Source organism: Tribolium castaneum, chromosome 9 (assembly GCF_031307605.1).
Source record: "Tribolium castaneum strain GA2 chromosome 9, icTriCast1.1, whole genome shotgun sequence".
Lineage (NCBI taxonomy): Eukaryota > Metazoa > Arthropoda > Insecta > Coleoptera > Tenebrionidae > Tribolium > Tribolium castaneum.
Genome location: NC_087402.1, coordinates 3,893,621 through 3,913,138, shown reverse-complemented (window position 1 = coordinate 3,913,138; position 19,518 = coordinate 3,893,621). Strand labels below are relative to the sequence as shown.

Below are 19,518 nucleotides of genomic sequence, written 5' to 3'. Positions count from 1 at the left end.
GAATTCAAATTACTCAAAGTTCGGAACTGGGGATAATCCGTTTAAAACGAGGGAATGCGGATATGAAATTTTTGATTTTAATCGGGAATTTGTAAATCGTCAAAGTCGGGTGTTGCGAGTGTGTTTTATTAATGGGAAATACGTTTTATTACCTGACAGGGATGACTCTGCACGGCTTTGGTCAGCAGGAAATTACCAGAAACCTCAGTGGAACAAAGTTGGAACTTTCCTGCACAGATTGCACGAATCTCTGCTACAAAAGTCGACATAATTAATATGTTGTAAATGGAAGCTTTTTATTCAGCCCAACCCAAACACATGTCCCATTATTCAATTTAATTAAACGCAAAATATCACAAAACGAAATCATAATATTTGATTTAGGGAAATTGGAGAAACGGAAAAAAGCAACTTAATGTTCATCGTTGCGATACGGTTTCTCTGCGGATCCCATCTGATCCGTGCATAAATTCTCGTATAAAACTACCCCCGGACTTACCTTATACATTTTCATTATATAAAATATTTTTCTACTTCCATAAAACCGTGAAACGAATAACAATTCCGGTTTAGGCCAACCCCAATCACGAATTTCGTATGCAAGTTCGAACATGTACAGTGTTGATTTTAATATCGATAGAATGCCTTTCAATTGAGCAATCTGCATAAATACATACAGATTGCCGCGCTGCAATTTGATGTTGTTACACAGTTCTTAGATTTAGGGCATTTTCATCGGCTCTCGCAGCTTCATACATTCACCACGCTTGATTAATCGAAAAATCACTTGCTGAATACAAATTTATGCTTGCCTTATTAACAACAAAAGGGGCTATTGTTAGCCCGGCGCATCCACCATTTTTACCGCAAAACTGAGAAAATTAATTTTCTAATCGCTGTCATAAATTTTAAAACGTTCGAGTCGCCCGAAGAGCTTTTCCATCCAAATCAAACTTTTAAAAGTTTCCAAAAGGCTAAGCTCATACTTTCTCTACCTCTCCTCAAACAGAAAATAATTCATCTCGTGTTTATACAGGCTGTTGCAAAACTCTTAAAATTCCCGAATTATTAGAAAACTTAATCCAAGTTTGGCGAGGTCGTGGCTCAAAACACTTTCATCGAATCGATAAAGCCTTAGATCACTATTTTTCGCAGCCTTGTTTAATTCGCTCATGCAATATTCAGTGTTGATAATTTGTTTCTGATCCCTGGAAGTGTGGCACGGGTAATTCTTCAATTTCGCGCGACAAGTTCTCCCTAAGCCCGCCGTTATTTCGTATCGAGACCGGTGCAAAAAGAGCATCTCGACAATAATTAACCCGGCCCGAGTCCCGGATAATTCCTAATAAATTTAGCTAAACACGAGGCGAGCGTATTGTTGTAACTTAGCGTAAAAGCAGCCAGGAAATAAATCTTCATGGTTTCGGTGCGAACACGCTTTAACAAGAAGCAACTGAATTACCAGATCTATCACTTAAAGTGAATAACCGTGTAAGTCACTTCCGTACCCAAATCTCGATATTTTTGCGAGTCCACGTCTTCATTATCTCGTAATCTCCGCCACGGTGAAAAATATTTCCGGCCAAAAATGGCGCTTTGTCTGCCGGAAGCCCAATATCAGGCCCTGTGGTACAATACGACTCAATTACGCAATGCGCACAATTCCGTGAATGTTCTTAATAATCGTTAGTACGTGCAATTATAAACATTTTTGGGACGGCTAACGACGGGGGCGGGCTGACCTCTCGTACATTGCACCAGAGGGACCCGTGCTAGTTGACCCAGAGGGCGAGATTTCGGGCCAACCCTTCCAAATACTTAAAAGTGAAGTTAAAGCTGGGTTTTTCTATCGATGGGAACTTTCAAACTGGTGGAGTGTTCATGAGTGCTTATATCAGCAAAGAGTTTCAACAAGCGAACTGACGATTTTGTGTATTGTTTTGATGTGTGATGAATAGAATCTGAAACTCTTAACTGAAATTTTCTTCGACGAGAGGCTTGGAAGTTTCAAGGAGAGTTGCAAGGTTCTCATTTTTATAACTTCAACACTTGGAAACCAAATTAAAAAAGACGAGATTGATTTTTAGGTCACTACATCGTCAAAAGTTCTGATTTTCTCATTAATAGCGCGTATAAAACTTTAGGATTTATTTATCGCAACTGTAGAGAGTTTACTAATTTAAGAGCCTTAAAAGTCTTATTTTTTGCCCTTGTACGCTCCAAGTTAGAATATTGTGCAATTATTTGGTCACCTATATATGCCACACACATAAATAGTATTGAATCAGTCCAAAGAAAATTTTTCAAACTGCTATGGTATATTTCTTTAAAAATTACCCCGATAGGGGATGTGACCAACTAGTGCTTTTAAGGACATTTAATATCTATTCTCTAGAAGTTAGGAGAATTATCTCAAGTATTGCATTTTTACATAAATTACTAAACAACAAGATTGACTGTATTGCTCTTGTTAATAAGATAATTTTTCTGGTTCCTAGAATTAACTCACGGCATCCCATGACTTTTTACAGTTGCAGTTGTAATACGAATTTTCTATTAAAATCACCTTTATATGTAATGTGTAGTAATTTTAACAAAATTAGCAGTAGTTGTGATATTCATTTTCATTCATTTAATTACATTAAAAATCATATAATTAGTTACTTTAGTGGCTAGGTAAAATTTAATTTTAGTTCTTGTTTCTTAATTTATTATTATAGTATTATTATTAGTTTGTTTTAGTTTATTTAAATTATTAGTTTTTGCTTGCAGCACGATCATCAAGTTTAAGTTTATTTTCTGTAATTGGGTGTTTCACCTGTTGAAAATAAAATAAATATTATTATTATTATTATTTGCTAATTAATTCTTGAGCACCCTAACTATCATTTTTTCGGTTGAGACTAAGCATCTTTCCCCATTTCGTTAATTAGAAACCGTAATTATCGTCTTGAAATTGAAAAGTCCCGTCCTTCGTTGAATCGTTTATCAAAATTCATTTTATGGCAAGCCGTCAAATCCGACAGGAGCGTATATAAATAAGCCTGTGATTGTTGCTCCGGCGCTAAACAAGTCGTCTCTTGCTTTTCCACTTTGCTCTCAAGGACACCCTCGAAATTTGACTATAGAGGAGCGCTCATGTGTAGGTGATGAATAAATGCGCCGATATTGCCTCCGAAGAGAGATATGAGTTATGGCCGCCTTTGGCCGGAAAATAAAAGGGCCGTTTGATCCTCCTCTCGCGAAAATGTGCCTCCTCTCCTCGCAAATCGGGACATACCTCACGTCTGTATCGGACGTTCGCCATCGCTGATAAAGAGATGGAATTCAACAGACGGCTGAGAAATTTCAAATCGCGACGATCAGGACGCGCTTTCCATCTTCGATAAAAGGATAACGGAAGGAAGGGGGAATTGTTTCTGGCACGGAGGCTTTTTCACAGGATTGGACAGCCAGCCAAAGAGAAAAAATGGATCTTCAAAAGGAAGGCGAAACCGAAGGCGGTTTCCTCCTCTCTTAATTCACACATTTGCGAAAATGTAGTCTTTCTGATTAACAATAATAAAATGATTGTATTATTAGCATTATAATTTTTGGGATAGTTGTGCGGGTGTTTCTGGATAAATAAAATGTCCAAGTTTTCTCATCAGTCTTGATTAACGTCTGGCGGCTTTTAATTAAAACACTTCCTCTCCCTTTCGGCTCTTTGGGGAATTAGAGAACAATTCCGCGTGCCGACTGTGCCGACAAATTATATACATGTCGGACATGCAGAAGCCGTCAACTCCAATTGGTCTTGTAATGGCTTTCAGGCGCCGAATTTTTCATCGTGTAATTGCATTTATGGCCGAGTTAAAATCACACCGTGGAACATGATTCGTTTGATGTTGGCGTGATAACATCTCAAGGGACGACGCGTACGATACGGGCCTTTCGGATAAAGGACAGCGCGGGCCGCAGGTGCCACCATAGCTAGATAAATGCTAAGGTCAAAGCGTAATCAACAATTACGAGCTTTCGGAGAGTGATTGAAGAGGACTAAATGCCGCACCAGGCCGAGCTTTCAGAGGCTAGCGCCATAAAAGCAAAAAGATACAAATGAAACAGCGAATTGTGGCCAAATTCGGACAGCAAACGACAGTTTTTAGTTTTCTGATATAATCTGATTACGCTTTAGGTCGATAAATACTCACACGGCGAGGCTTAATTGGGTTGAAAAATAATCGGCAGACGCATTTTTGCCGTTTGTTTACTTCGGAATTAATTATTATTTGTAGTATTTGTTAAGGTTGTAAGACTAGCCCGGCGCCTCCACCATTTTTAACTTTTAGAACGAGTTAGTTGTTACGGTATATTTGAAATAAAAAACAGGTCAAATTTTAACTAAATGTGTTAATTCTTTTACAAAATGTTTAGTCACCTCAATGTTACTTATGGTTACGGACTTTGCTCTTTATTAGGTCACAAAATAAGTAGACAAATTCTTTATACTGTGAACTTATATTTTGAATACTTCAACTCCATATACACAAAATTAACAATAATCATAGAGTTATACTCAAATCAACATTAAAGAACTGCCATATGTTATGTATTCAGGATAAAAATCTTATTTATCAGTTCCATATTAATAAAATAACATACAACGACGGGATAATGATTCATTATTATAATTCATATTCATATTTATTATAATGGACATAATTTTAGTTGAAATATAAAGAACATAAAAAACTATTCGTGGATAAAATTGATTATTGAACAATACGCACAGAAACAACATTTTATTATTTTACTATACAGACTAATAAAACAAAAACTCAGTAGATAGTTGTTGGATGTTTTTCTAAACAATTAAAAACAAATTAAAAGTATATAATTAAATTTTATTGTTTTCATTTTATTTCATTTGTATTTCAAAACAAAGGTAGCAAACAAAATTAGCAAATTGAACACAAATTTTAAGCTTAAATCCGAAATAATTATATTTGCATCTAGTATATAAATGTAATATTTATGGGAAGCATATCAGAGAAATGCTATGCAAATGTCTAAAGTTATTACCACGCTGTAGAAAGCGGTCCTTTGTAAAAATGAGACTAACTTGTAATCTAGCATATTTTTTTGTAATAAAACTGGAATAAAAAATGCTTGAATAAGTGTGCCTGCAGCATAAGTGAGTTTTAATGCTCATGGCAGTCGGGTTCCGCTGGAAAACTTATGGAAATAGTGCATGCAAAATCCCCTTAGATTTTCCTTTTCCGTGTAGTTGTCGGTGTAAACATGCCAAGGCTGCGGCGGCCATTTAAAGGCTTATAAAATTAAGCGTCGTCGACTGTCACTAATGGCAGATTAGCGATGGTTATCACCGATAAATTTATAGCAAAGAATGACCTTTTCTGCCGATAAGCCTCCTCGACACGCTAGCTTTTCCTTTAAGCGAAACAAAGTTGATGGATTCGCTGCGATCGCATTTTAAAGCGCTGCTAAGGCCAATTTGGTCCGTTTTACAAGGCGCCATAAATTAGAACGCTGTCGGTATATTTTCAATTACAGCGGCTATTAACCGAGGCCGGTGCAAAGCGATCAAGCCCTGCACAAAGGGCGGGAGTTACCGGGCTCCATAGCCCTCTCCTTCTGTTCAAGGAGTCGGGAGAAGGATAACCGAGACGGTTTACAAGGCCCCGAAACGCTTTCATAAACATGTTATAGGCTTGTTTGCCGAGCGGCGAAAGAAGGACTCCATTAAAATAATTACTATTTCAGATGGTGAGGATCGATGCAAAAATTACAAAGTCGCTGAGAGCTATTAAAACGTGGCCCTCATTAGCCGACGTCCATTATAAATCATCTTAATTAATAATACAGAAATAATTCGCTCGACTTCCTGGGAAATTTCGGCGAGCCGACCTGCTGTTACACGACCAGCTCTACCACATATTAATTAGGCGTCGAACAACTTGCGATTATTTACACTGTGAAGATAAAGCAGAGGAAATTTTTACGCCAAGTGGAAGCGGAAATTGTAACCGCACGTGCCGATTATTAGCGAGTGCATTAGACTACATTCGATCAATAGCGAACGAATTCGCACAGGGGTACCAACTCCGGACGCCAAATTCGGACCAAACTTAATTAATGCATTAGCACACACGAGCGCTGTTTTATTCAATTTTAATTGCAAAAACTCACACAGATTTATTTTAGGCAACAAACGTTATTTTTTATGAAAGAAGCTGTGCTTGAGTTTGTAACTAGTGTTGGTTCGAAATTGTAAATGGGGATCCTCTTGCATTTACATTTTGTGGACCGCCTTTATTATGCACCATCTGTACGAAATAATTTGAATGCTAGTACAAACCCAGTTTTGCCTATTTGCGGTTTAGTTTGCTCACAATTGGGCTTTCAGTCGCACCATTTGTCTATAATTAGCACCCGAACGTAATATTTCTGCAAAAGTGCGATTCTTTTGAGTCTCCTTGGTGCACTTTTGCCCGAACCTAATTAGAGTCGACCTTCTCGGTTATAATCTCTCGTCGTCTCTTGCATTGTTTTATGGAACGTGCAAATTGGATTATCCTCCGTTAAACAGTATCTCGCAAGGACAATCGGGATATTGCGAGTTCGTTTCCTTGCCGATAACAAGTGTTCCACATACATACAGCTCGAGCCTCAATTACGTCGAATAAAATGCATTTGGTAGTCGTGGGATTTGTGCGGCTCGAATGACGCCATAAAAGCGATATTTTTCCGAAAGTTGTATACAGGTATCGGGTATCAAAGCCGAGGGAATCAATATCGCAATCCCCGAGGTATCTAGTCGTGGCAGGCAGTCGCCGCCGATGATTGACGCAGATTCAGAAAGGCTTATTTTTCAGGTGAATGGGGCTTGGACACTGCCGGGCTTCGTCTGCGACTTCTACATCGCGATGGACGTCACATGCTCAACTTCTTCCATCTTCAACCTGGTCGCGATCTCGATAGATAGGTGAGTGAGGGCGCAAGGACGGAAGGGACGTATCCTCTCCGACGATTTTAATCAAATTGGCACGAGCGGATGTGGTGTGCGATATTGCGATGATACGACGACGTGGGACTTGTTGAGATGTTTATTACATTTTTCAGAGCGGCCATAATTACACGTTGGACACAAATTAACAATTTACAAGAGTTGTTACAACAGAATAGAAAGTTTTTAAGATATGTCAATAACAAACATTTTTCTCCTTTATTCGAAAATATAAATTGTGTTATTATTTCCCAAAAGGGCAAGCACTTCAGTTTTGCGATTATTTTGCTCCCGAGTGGTGTAAACACGTAATAATTTTAACTAGACTGACGAATGGTTGTTTAACCATCTTTTTGAATAAAATATTTTGAGCGAGAGGGTGATTTTTGAGTCCGCTTCCATGCGGGTAAGCTTTTATCTCTGGATAGAGTGTCGGGTTAAGACACGGGAGTATTTTGTATCGATGATATCAGCAGCAAAACACACGGGGTAAAAAGCTGGGCGTCCAATGAATTTTTGGCAAGACAGGTTGAGTGGCCCCCTGAGGGATTGCGACCTTTGTTGTGGCAAATTAAACTCGGCTCATCAATCACGCGAATGATAATAGCTCTGCATTGTTATTCTGAATATCCACATAAAGCTAGATATGCAATTTCGGCTAACAACGGCCCCTTTCGGGGGCCAGGTACCTGAGCCAAGTCCTATCGATCCTCAAGCGCACACGCTTTCAGTCATTGCCGCAAGGAGCTATATGGATGTCTGTCACTTATCCTAATGAAGTCATTAAGTTCGTCTAAAGTGTGTATGTGACGCCGTTAGAGACGGGGAAAGTTGGCTGATTAAAATCTCAAACAGAATTAAAAAATTTCAAGTTTACGGTTTTTGCGTCGTGACTTGGACAAAATTTCATCAAGTCGCAATTTCGCCTCTAACGACCCTAATTGCTCCATATTGAAGTTAATCAAGCCGATATTGTCGTGCTTATTTCAGGTACATCGCCGTGACGCAGCCGATAAAATACGCCAAGCACAAGAACAACCGAAGAGTGTGGTTAACCATCGCCCTTGTGTGGATGATCTCGGCGGCCATCGGCTCCCCCATCGTCCTCGGCTTGAACAACACCCCCGATCGTGTAGCAGATGCGTGCCTATTCTACAATAGCGATTTTATCATCTATTCCAGCCTTTCCTCCTTCTACATCCCCTGTATCATCATGGTTTTCCTTTATTATAATATATTTAAGGTAAGAAATGCAGGTATTTCCCAACCTGCTGAGCGCGATTTCAATCACAGATCGCGACTCTCAATACAAATCCTCGTTTCACCTCCATTCACATGCAAAATTTCATCCAATTAAAAGCCGCCCGGATCGGCTCTATTTAGTTTCACTTCTTTATTCGTTTGGAGTAACCTGTTCACCCATTTATTTCAATATACACGAGCAAACTTCTATTATGCCAAGCGGGCTTCCCTCTCATAGCCCCCAGGTAATCACTCATGAAACCGAAACTCAAAAGAACGCCACAAAAACTTTCACTTAATCAGAAATTTATTTTAAATTTGGGAAATTATGACGAACAAATGCTCCAATTCAGGCTGTTCTCACACAACCCAAGCCTCTTTCCTGCTTTTTAAAAAAAGAAAAAAGCCACAGTTGCGACTTGGTTGCAATTTTTACATCTTCACTGTGAAAATGGGGTTTTGCCCGGCGCATCCACCATTTTTATATTGACTGAATTTTTGCTTTCTTGGCGTAAGTGAGAGCCGTTTTTGCAGGCGCTGAGGAACCGTGCGATCCAGGCACGTCTCAACCGCAAGCCGCTCCCTTCCGAAATCAAGCCCGGATCTGTGATAGAGAACGTGGCGAACACCAGACGTTTGGCCGAAACGACCCTCGGTCCAGCCACCATCGAAGAGCAGGCCACCAACACCGGCTCGGGCTCGGGGGACGAGGACGAAGAAGGGGCCGAAGCCGACTGTCACGTCATATCAAACGACAAGAGCACTGAATTCATTTTAGCAACGGTAGTCGAAGAAGCCGCGTGAGTCTTTAATCGAATTACATTTCCATCTTACTGTTATTGCATCCTGCATTTCCTCAGAGGTGCCACTGAGCGTATTTCACGATTTATGGCTCCATTTTTTAACGGTTTTCTTTGTTTTAATTAATCACAGCTTAAGGGATGCGGTCGAGAGAGGACTGTTATAAAGGAATGCGAGTTTTTTGAATTATGAAAATGTTGAGGGGATTAAGATCAGCGCACTTTGTTCTGTTCAGCTAGGATACGCCGGAAAGATTTTAGCTTGTAAACAGATGAATAAAATATCGCTATTCTTTGCAAGCGTTTTAAGTATTCGGAATTTGTTTAAAACTATTTCCTGGAAATGTCTTCAGGTTCGACGTAAATATTTGAAGAGAAACGTTAAACTTCAAACATTTATTGTTATGTTACTTCCTTGTAAAGTGCAGCTATTTTCATAAAATTTGACAATAAAACAGATGAAGGTTTAAAATTACGTTGATAGAATCTGTTTTTTCATTGTTTGTGCTGTTTTAATTAAAAATTTGCGACTTACTTGTAGTTATCTATGAACAAGTCAGTAATATCGTTGGGAGGAAAATCCGTAAAATTATTTTTATTGTGTTTGGGCTTTTTTATGCTAATTGCTGGCTTTTAAAGCGTTATTGAGGTGCCACATGTAATATAGGCATTGTGGTCAAAAAGCGGGAAGAATCCGCCCCTCAAATGTTTCCCATTAATTTCTCGTAAGCTGTACACATTAAAAACTCCACAGTTGGTTTCTCGAAATTAATGAAGCTCATTTAGATTTCTTTACATTTCAGCCTTCACGTCGCATTAAACAGTCATAATCATTCGGAGCGCCTTGTATTATTCACAATTTAATTAGAGTTAATACCTTTAATTCGACTAGATTCGCTCTAGAAACAAAAATCGAGCAAAACCAAAATGAATTTTACAACATTATTCATGAAGCCGCCGAGAGGGGAAACCAAATGTATTTAGCCGCTCCGTCGATGTTTTTTAATTCGGAAGTTTAATTTTTTATTCTCCGTCTTATTACTGGCCCGGAATTTCTCCAATTACGAACTTTTGACGGCTTGCATTTTTTACAGAGTGAACCACAAAAACACCAAGCCTAAATACGACGACGTGTAAGTGTTTGGTACACCCCGTAGACTTGTTTGATCCAGAGTTTGTTATATCAATTAGAAACGACCTAATTTACCCCATCTTTTGCCTTGTAGACACTTACAGTCTTTTCCACCCAGGGATCACATAAATATTAAACGCACCCCATCCCCCAAGTAACGAAAATAGCGCAATTAACGCGCCCCCGAAAATTCAAATTTATAAATTCAATTTAAAAATTGTTTACTTTGAAACGAAAAAATATTACTCCCGTATTTATTTAGCGGCTTAGCTCCCATATTTATACACCTGAAAAAAATAATCAATAATCAGCCGAAACACCACCCGAAAAATCGCCTGGTTGTGGTGTTTCGGTTGATGGAAAATCAGTGTTTTGGTGTGGTTGGACTTGGTCGGCTTTAGAAATTTCACGATTTCTTTTATTTTGGCAGCATATCAAGCGTGGTAGCCAGCCTAGCGTCACCAGCGCCTCTAGCTGACCCAAACGGAAACAACGATTCAGGGTATGCCCCAAGTCAACCAGACACCACAGCACCAGAGAGTCCTAAAAGGAATCGAAATCAGTCGAAGCGAAACGGCGCCACTCTCGACACTGAACTTAGGCAAGTTACATGTGCCGCATTTTCGTTGCTTAACCGGGGGCTGCCACCAAAAAAATAGTCCGAGCGTATTTTTTTTGTTTGCGGGCTTTGTAGATGGTAATTTTGGCGTTTCAGAACCGTCGTATCAACAATAAATACGGGATCTGACCGCGACAGATCAACAGGGTCCAAAAAAGAGCGCAAAGCGACTGCAGCGGCCCGATTCACCATCTACAAAGTGAACAAAGCGAGTCGTAAAAAACGCGAGAAATCGTCGGCAAAAAAGGAGAGGAAGGCCACGAAAACATTAGCCATTGTGTTGGGTAAGCGGCTGTGGGGCGCTGGGCCGGCCGGGGACTCCCCTCTGTGTGTTCCAGGCGTGTTCCTGATATGCTGGGTCCCCTTCTTCACGTGCAACATCATGGACGCGATGTGCAGCAAGCTGAATCTGCCGTGCCAGCCGGGGGTGGCGGCCTTCCTGCTCACCACTTGGCTGGGGTACATGAACAGTTTCGTGAATCCAGTCATCTATACCATATTCAATCCGGAGTTTAGGAAAGCCTTCAAGAAATTAATGTTCCTCGGGCCTTAATTTAATTCTAGGTTTGTAATATGTTCGGTTGGAACTCTTTTATATGAGATTTCTCTTGCTCAATGTACATAAACGACGTTTTTTCGTAATCCTGCATTGAGTTGGTCGCGTTCTTTTCGGCTCAAGCTTCGTTACGTACCTGAAGACTCAGCGGTTTAATTTCTCTTTCTCTTTCATTCATCGGTAGGCGAATAAGAGATATTCCGAATTTATTATAGACATATCATCAATTTTCATTCGAATTCAATGCCCACGCAAAACGAGCTTCAATCATTGATAATAATTAGTGTTTTTGTAACGTTGACTCTCTGTCAGAACGGGGTCAATCAAGTACTTTCATTCCAAATATATTCTGTGATCGCTCTAAACTTAGATTAGATTAATTTTAAAAGAAACGTTTGATATTGTTGAGTTTCGCGTTTTGTAAATATCAGATTTTACAGCTGCTGTAGAACAATACTTGGCGCCCAACATCGTGGCGATCTATGCAACCAGCAGTGCACGCCCGATGTCGGGACACTGCATTTTTCACTTGCGTTCTCTCTGTACATACTTGTAAATACCAAGTTGCAAATAATTTCGGTGGTAATCAGTATTAGATCAGTAAATTGTCCTCTGTGAGCCAAAGCAATATTTGTAAAAGTGCGTGTGTTTGAGGCCAACGCGAGCGTCCGACACACACTTTGAGCCCCATTTTTACAAAACTTTGCTCGGATACTTCCATCCCTTTGTAAAATCAAAAACCTTACGCTTATTATCATAAAATACTGTAAAATAGAGTGTATTATATTAGGCGCATTGCAATGGACATATATCTAATGTTAAAATAAAGCTATTTCTTATAAAAACAAACGATTTTTATTGCACTACGTGTTTACCAAAGAAAAATAATAATTCCAAGACTGCTTTTGTCACATCAAATGAAAAACGTGGCGCGACGTTTACCCAAAGCAAATTTGGTTTCTTCGGCGCTTTCTTGCTTGCTACACGAAAACACACCCCAAAAGTTACACCAGACCCGAAACAAAAAAACAAATTTTCATTTATTAAAGACAAAACAACATTTTTACATTAACACTTAGCTGCCTACTCAAAAAAACACAGTCATGTGCATTCTCTTTCACTTAATTTCACTTTCAAGATGTACAATAAGCAAAAAAAAACAATTACCGTAAACCAGTTAAGAGAATGCGATAACACACTGATTTCTCTAGAAAAAGTTACTTGTGCAACCACCCAGAAATTCGATAAATTTGAGAGCAGTTGTATAATTAGATCTTCATTAATTTCGGTCGATTTACCACGACTTTCCTGTCAAAAATGTCGGATCTTTACATAATTTTACTATCTTTTAATTAGCTTTGAGAAAGTGTAAGTATAATGTGATTTTATTACCAAAGGTAAGTAATTTTTGTATATTTTTTCGCCTCCAATTTGTTAAAAAAAACTCGGGAAGATTAAAAAAATCCTTTATTAAATAACACCTCACGGTACGTAACAATCTATCAGCTATAAATATGTACAAAAATGACTAAATCTCCTCATCACTGAGCGTATCCAACTCCTGGGGTGGCGTGTTTAGCTTGGGGGACGCTGTAATACTGGGGGGCTTGTGCGTAAATGCTTTGTGGGGCTGTCTGAGCGGTGTAGGTCTGCGCCGACTGGTAAGTCTGAGCTTGGGGGGCCGAAACGTAGGCTTGTTGGGGCACTGGGGCCGGAGCGAAATACTGTTGAGGGGCCGCAGCTACGACTTTCTGCTGTGGAGCTTGAGCATACGCAAATTGTGACGGTTGGGCGTACGCATATTTTTGTGCTTGGGCTTGGTAAGCAACAGGGGCTGGAGCAGGGGCCGCAGCTACGGCTTTAGCTTGCGGGGCTCCGGCCAATTTCCCCACGACTTGTGAAAGCAGCCCCAGGTTGTTGTAAGTCACCACAGGGCTCGAGTACGTGAAGGACGAGACGTCGTTGGCCAAGGAGTAGGGCTGCTTGTAAGCCACCACTTGCTGCAATTTAAAATGAATTGGAAATTCACTTTCACGGAAACATTTCGGAGGTCAAGGTGAATGTCCGACCTTCTCACTTTCTAATTCTTTCAAAGTGCTCTGATTGAGAAGAAAGCGATCGTACCTTAGCGACGGGCTGGGGGGCGGGCTGGTATGCGACGGCCTGCGGCTGGTACTGCTGGGGCTGGAGGGCGTAGGCCTGGGGCTGCGGCTGGTAGTACTGCTGGGGCACGGCGACAGTCTTGGGCACCGGCTGCTGCACTTTGGCGTAGGCGATGGACGCGGGAGCGGCGTAAGTCTGCTGGCCCGCGGCCACCCCGCGCTTTTCCTGCCCGCGTTCGCCGCGGGCGAGCGCCACTACGGCCAGGAGCGTCAACTGGGGACAAATTTTGAGTTAATTTCCAACACTGTAAACACTGCACGATTTTCTACTCACGATGAGGAATTTCATGGTGGGAGAGATGATCTGGTGAACCGTTTCAGTGAGAGTGTGTGCACATGAGGGTTCTCCAACGTTTTATATGTTTGACTTCCTGGTGATCTCCTTTCTCCAAACACGCCCTTTTCGACCCCTACTCCAGCCGGCATTGTCTCACAGAAGCGAAAAACACAACTCTTCCAACTAAAGTCAAAGTCATAATTTACATTTTGTTACGTATTGACTGGACGGCGCTTACAGAAAGGCAACAAAAGCATTTTTCCTTTTTACTATCCTTCGTACTGCACTCATATCCGGTCTGATTACAATAAATTTCAACTAAATAGTAACATCTGTTTCCAAATGTCGGGGATAATTCGCTTAACGTATTTAATATTCGCTAAGTAACAGCAAGTATAGTGTTTTCATGAGTCAAGATTTAGGCAAAAAAGCCTAAAGATGTAATTAAAATAAAAACAAACCACGAAGCTGTTTAGAAAACTACTGTTACTATTCTCGTAGTGATTCTCGTAGGTCTTTTAGGTCTTTTATTTTATTATTATTTTAAGTAAAAATTTAGATATTTTAAATTACAGATGTTGATCAAATTGCATCATCTTGTATGGTTAATACTAATGTGAGTCCGTTAATTGATCTAAAAACGTTTAATGTTTGGTAGTTTGCTGCTTTACTGCATACTGCCGTCCGTCCGTCGATCCAGCAGTGCGCCCGTTATCTGCTCCATCTCCTGCATTGTTGGAAATTTCTTGTTTCCCCTGTTTACAATAGCAAAATGCAAATTTCCTGTGTCGAAATGAAATCGATATCGTCTTTGGCGCCCGAGATCAAAGTCGCTCAATTACACGAATTCTGCATTAAGAAAATCATTCCGAAAAGTATTGAATTGTCTTGGGTGGGCGGAAGCTCTTAATGTTTCTCTTTAATGCACGCGTCCTAACAAAAGACGTGGCTTTTGAATTGAAGTAAGACACCAATGCAGTGACATAATGCCGATTCAAGTCGCGAAATTTCACTTTCGACCAGTTTCGTCTCCCGATGATCGCATGAAAAAATGAAACAATAAAACCAGGCGAGGCAAACCGCAAAACCCGTGTCTTGTAATTTTATTTAAATTGATAATTCGGATAAAAGCCCACGTGGGATTGTGAGATCGGCAATTTGCTTATGTAACGGCATTGTTATATTTTAAAACAAATTTTCGTTATGGCCTCTCGTAAAAAGCCAAATGTTTTTACACAGAAATTAATAACGGCAAGTGCGCGCTGTAATTTGCACTTTTTCCCAATTATGGCGGGTAAATCGACAGAATACGCTTTTAAAGCGATTTCTCAAAAAACAACTTATGTAACCGCCGAAAAAAGTCAATAAATTTAACCGCAACTACATAATAAGATCTTCGCCGAACTTTGCTTGATTTATAGAGACGCTATTGAGAAGTTCAAAATTTTAACCCACTTTCTACAGTTTTTCGTCAATTAAAGTGAAAAAGTCGCAAAGGCCGCGGTTTGCGGTCGAAACGAGCATGGCCGAGGCTGGGGGAATGACCGAGATCGGAAAATGCTTCATTTCGTATTTTTTTTAAATTTGATTTTATAAAATGGGGTTTTAGGCTCGTGGCGCTTCAAGTTTCTCATGTGACTACAATAAAAACTTAGCGAATGCAATGTTTGTCCAAAATTGGTCAAGGTATTTGTTACTACACTGCACCAGATTTTCAATAATAAAGTGGTTTTTGAATGTGCGGCAAAAATTTATTTGCGGTTTTGCGGATTTGTCCCCAAGATCAACGATGCAAAAATTTGTTTTTTTGTGGCGGCGGTTTTGTTTCGTTATTTTTTAATAATGTTGTGATCAATGTACCGATCCCGGTGGTAATTTTAAATTTTTGGGGAGAATGCTGTCGGTTGTATAATTTTTGGCATTTGCGTTGCAAAACTTGTTGATTTTGCTCGGAATGTTAATATCGATCGCGTGTCCTCATACCGCCCACTCTCCGCAAATTATAGCAATTGGGGTAAATATTTCGCCGGGGCTTAGTACACATTCACCCGCACTTTTATTCTAAGTTTAATTAAAATTCTTCGCCGTGCGTCCGATTTGCATGCACCTGTCGGCATCCAAGCGCCGAAATCAGATCGAAGCGTGAAACAGTGCGAGCAGATCGCTCAATTTCATCTTTTGATAGTGTGACAATTTCCATACAAAAGCAGTCTGCGGTCCGTTTGAAGAGTCTTTTGATCATACGGGAATTTTTAGCGCTGAAACAAGATGTGAACTAGACCTTACAAACAAGCTGGGTTGGGTCGAGACAAATCGGAAGTGGATTTCGCTTTCTTTAATGTACTTTTCCAGATGTAATCTTAAAAATTATCGTATTTTATAATGATTTATCGAGAATTAGAAAGCACCGGACGTATTTTGTCGCTCTTTTTGGATCGTCTCATGACAAAATCATACGTAATTTTGTTATGGATGCAGTTAAGTGAGCGGCCGTCGCTCGGGGAAAAACTGCATTTCAAAACCGGTAACAGCGGAAAAAAATAAACCGATTATACGAAGCGCTGTATTATTGGTTGCCTGTCCCAAACACCATTTTTATTCAATTTTTGAGATAAAAGTGAGGCACGATGCTTCTACGAACCAAATTCAAACCCAATTTAATTCTCCAAAACAAAAACACGAGCTTTATATCAAAAAAGTTGCTGTGATGGGGTTTTCTCCAAAACTAGATTCACCTGGATATGTTTTTTGAATAAAATCAACGAATTTTCAACGTACGAGGATCATTTTGATCCAACGTTGATAGAGATTTAACGCTAATCACGAGTGTAATAAAAATAAAAGCTCATGAAGTGATGCTTGATGAATATTTTAGTCTCATAGTCCATATTGCATTCAACTTTTTACATACATTTTATTATTGAAAATTATATTTTTTTCTTTGATATTTCCGATTTTTTAATCTAGTTTTATATTTTCGTTTTTTTTTTGCAACTAAGTAGGTATTTCTCATGTTATATGTTTTCAAGCGATTCGTAACGAATCTATTGTAAGTGATATTCGTGTTTGTATTTATATTTCAGTGATTTTTTTATGATAATACCTGGGGTTTCAAGAAATTAGTTACAAAGTACAAAATACAATAACAAATATAAATAGTTTCGATAAAAAAATTAATCTACTTCAAATGAAGCTTAGTATACTTTATTAGCTAGCCCAGATATTGTCTTTTATTCAAAAAAAGTGTTTGAATCAAGAATACTCGTACGTTATTTCAACATTTTTAGGAATTTACCTTTTCTACTTTTTTTTTCACAGAAAAATTGTTATTATTAATTGTTATGTTTCGTCTTTACGTATATCTCTTTTTCTCTCACAACAAAAGGTATTTTTCTTTTATTAGGATGCGCTCTTACATTTACAATTTGGCGCCTTTACATACTTTTACCTTTTGCCGCATTACTTTCTTATTTCTGTCTGTTTTATGCTCCGCTTTACGTTTAAACGTCTATGTGTTCTCTCAATCTCTTATTTTTGTTTACGTGTTGTTTCACTTACCTTTTCAACACTTTTTTCATAGAAAAATTGTCGCCGTGATCCGGGTGCGAACACCCGACCTCCCCCGTTGTAAGTGGCGCTTATACCACTGAGCCACCAGGGCCCCAGGTACTGGCCGTCTTTTGCAGATATTTTAACACAAACTTTTTAAATAAATCAACATTACAAACTATATAATTTGCAATAATTTACCTAAAACGCAAATACTTTCAGTTTAAAAGTTGGCGAATTAGCTCGAGAAAGCGTTTTTTTTCCACTTTTTTCAATTTAATTCTCTAATTTTTCACCAGATTTTATCAAAAGATACTGGGCGTATAAGTTGATTCTACAATTTTAAAATTGTTTTTACCTTTTTTGTGACTTTCAGTACGTTTTTGACAGAAAATGGACATAATTTCTCCAAAAATCACCAAATTTGTGTATTTTCTAGTCAAAAGTAGTGGACGTGCGCAAATCCTACTGCATTCGCAGTGGCTATGATTTTTATTAACAATGTTCTTCGGGACTTTACTAAACAAACTCAGTTAACTAAAAAGTTTTAGAGATAAATTAAATATTTTCGTTTAATTATTTTTTTAATTTAAGAAGTAAGTCATCTAAGGATTCAACGCTAAAGTTTGAAATTATATTTCACTTTTACGTTTATCTCTTTTTCTCTCAAAACAAAAAAAAGTACGTTTACAATTTGTCGCCTTTACGTACTTTTACATTTTTGCCGCATTATTTTCTTATTTCTGTCAGTTTCATGCTTCGCTTTATGTTTATGGTGTCTATGTGTTCTCTCAATCTCTTATTTTTGCTTACGTATTGTTTCACTTACCTTTTCTACACTTTTTTTCATAGAAAAATTGTTGCCGTGATCCGGGTGCGAACACCCGACCTCCCCCGTTGTAAGTGGCGCTTATACCACTAGGCCACCAGGCCCCAAGTACTGACCGTGTTTTGCAGATATTTTAACACAAACTTTTTAAATAAATCAACATTACAAACTATATCATTGCAATAATTCACTTAAAAAGCAAATACATTCAGTTCAAAAGTCGGCGAATTTACTCGAGAAAACATTTTCTTCCATTTTTCTCTAATTTTTCACCAGATTTCATCAAAAGATACCGGACGTATAAGTTAATTCTACAATTTTAAAATTGTTTTTACCTTTTTTGTGACCTTCAGCACGTTTTTGACAGAAAATGGACATAATTTCTCTAAAAATCACCAAACTTGTGAACTTTCTAGTCAAAAATAGTGGACGTGCGCAAATCCTACTGCATTCGCAGTGGCTATGACTTTTATTAACAATGTTTTTCGAGATTTACTAAACAAACTCAGTTAAATAAAAAGTTTTAGAGATAAATTAAATATTTTCGTTTAATTATTTTTATAATTTAAGAAGTAAGTCATCTAAGGATTCAACGCTAAAGTTTGAAATTATATTTCATTTTTACGTTCATCTCTTTTTCTCTCAAAACAAAAAAAAGTACGTTTACAATTTGTCACCTTTACGTACTTTTACATTTTTGCCGCATTATTTTCTTATTTCTGTCAGTTTTATGCTCCGCTTTACGTTTATACGTCTATGTGTTCTCTCAGTCTCTTATTTTTGCTTACGTATTGTTTCACTTACCTTTTCTACACTTTTTTTCATAGAAAAATTGTTGCCGTGATCCGGGTGCGAACACCCGACCTCCCCCGTCGCAAGTGGCGCTTATACCACTGAGCCACCAGGGCCCCAGGTACTGACCGTCTTTTGCAGATATTTTAACACAAACTTTTTAAATAAATCAACATTACAAACTATATAATTGCAATAATTTACCTAAAACGCAAATACTTTCAGTTCAAAAGTCGGCGAATTAGCTCGAGAAAACATTTTCATCCACTTTTTTTCAATGTAATTCTCTAATTTTTCACCAGATTCCATCAAAATAGACGTATGTTTTTTTATCAAAACAAAATGTCATTAATTTTTTTAAGTCGAGCCAAATGCGGCTAGCATTTCATCTATTTTTCTGATTTGCGGAATTAATCGAGTCGTCAATTGAAAGCAATTTACAATCCCTGAATTAAATAAATTACTCTGCAATTTAAACTGGGATTTAATTTGTTTGTGAAATAAATCATGCGATTTCGCAGTGGGGGAGAGGGAAAATAATAATCCATAAA

General features: G+C 38.6%; 2 protein-coding genes across 5 annotated transcripts in view; one reads left to right on the top strand and one right to left on the bottom strand.

Annotated features, from left to right (window-relative positions):
* Positions 1 to 12,201, top strand: part of Dop2R (Dopamine 2-like receptor) — a 56,780-nt gene extending 44,579 nt beyond the window's left edge. Inside the window, exons 2-8 of one of the 4 annotated variants that reach the window (XM_015978812.2) lie at positions 6,879 to 6,988; positions 8,000 to 8,252; positions 8,786 to 9,051; positions 10,146 to 10,184; positions 10,614 to 10,784; positions 10,899 to 11,086; positions 11,141 to 12,201. In XM_015978812.2, the coding sequence (XP_015834298.1) occupies positions 6,879 to 6,988; positions 8,000 to 8,252; positions 8,786 to 9,051; positions 10,146 to 10,184; positions 10,614 to 10,784; positions 10,899 to 11,086; positions 11,141 to 11,355 (1,242 nt within the window). In that variant the 3' untranslated portion in view covers positions 11,356 to 12,201. Of the gene's footprint in view, positions 1 to 6,878; positions 6,989 to 7,999; positions 8,253 to 8,785; positions 9,052 to 10,145; positions 10,185 to 10,613; positions 10,809 to 10,898; positions 11,087 to 11,140 lie in introns of all 4 variants that reach the window. The other 3 variants (XM_015978813.2, NM_001293586.1, XM_015978814.2) reach the window with 3 other exon arrangements.
* Positions 12,202 to 12,810: 609 nt separating this feature from the next.
* LOC657405 (cuticle protein 16.5) lies at positions 12,811 to 13,945 on the bottom strand. Its single transcript, XM_971152.5, has 3 exons — positions 13,795 to 13,945; positions 13,483 to 13,734; positions 12,811 to 13,358 (listed from the first exon to the last, which is right to left on the bottom strand). Exons 1-3 carry the CDS (start codon positions 13,807 to 13,809, stop codon positions 12,900 to 12,902), a joined length of 726 nt encoding a protein of 241 aa, XP_976245.1. The 5' UTR covers positions 13,810 to 13,945; the 3' UTR covers positions 12,811 to 12,899.
* Positions 13,946 to 19,518: the final 5,573 nt, after the last annotated feature.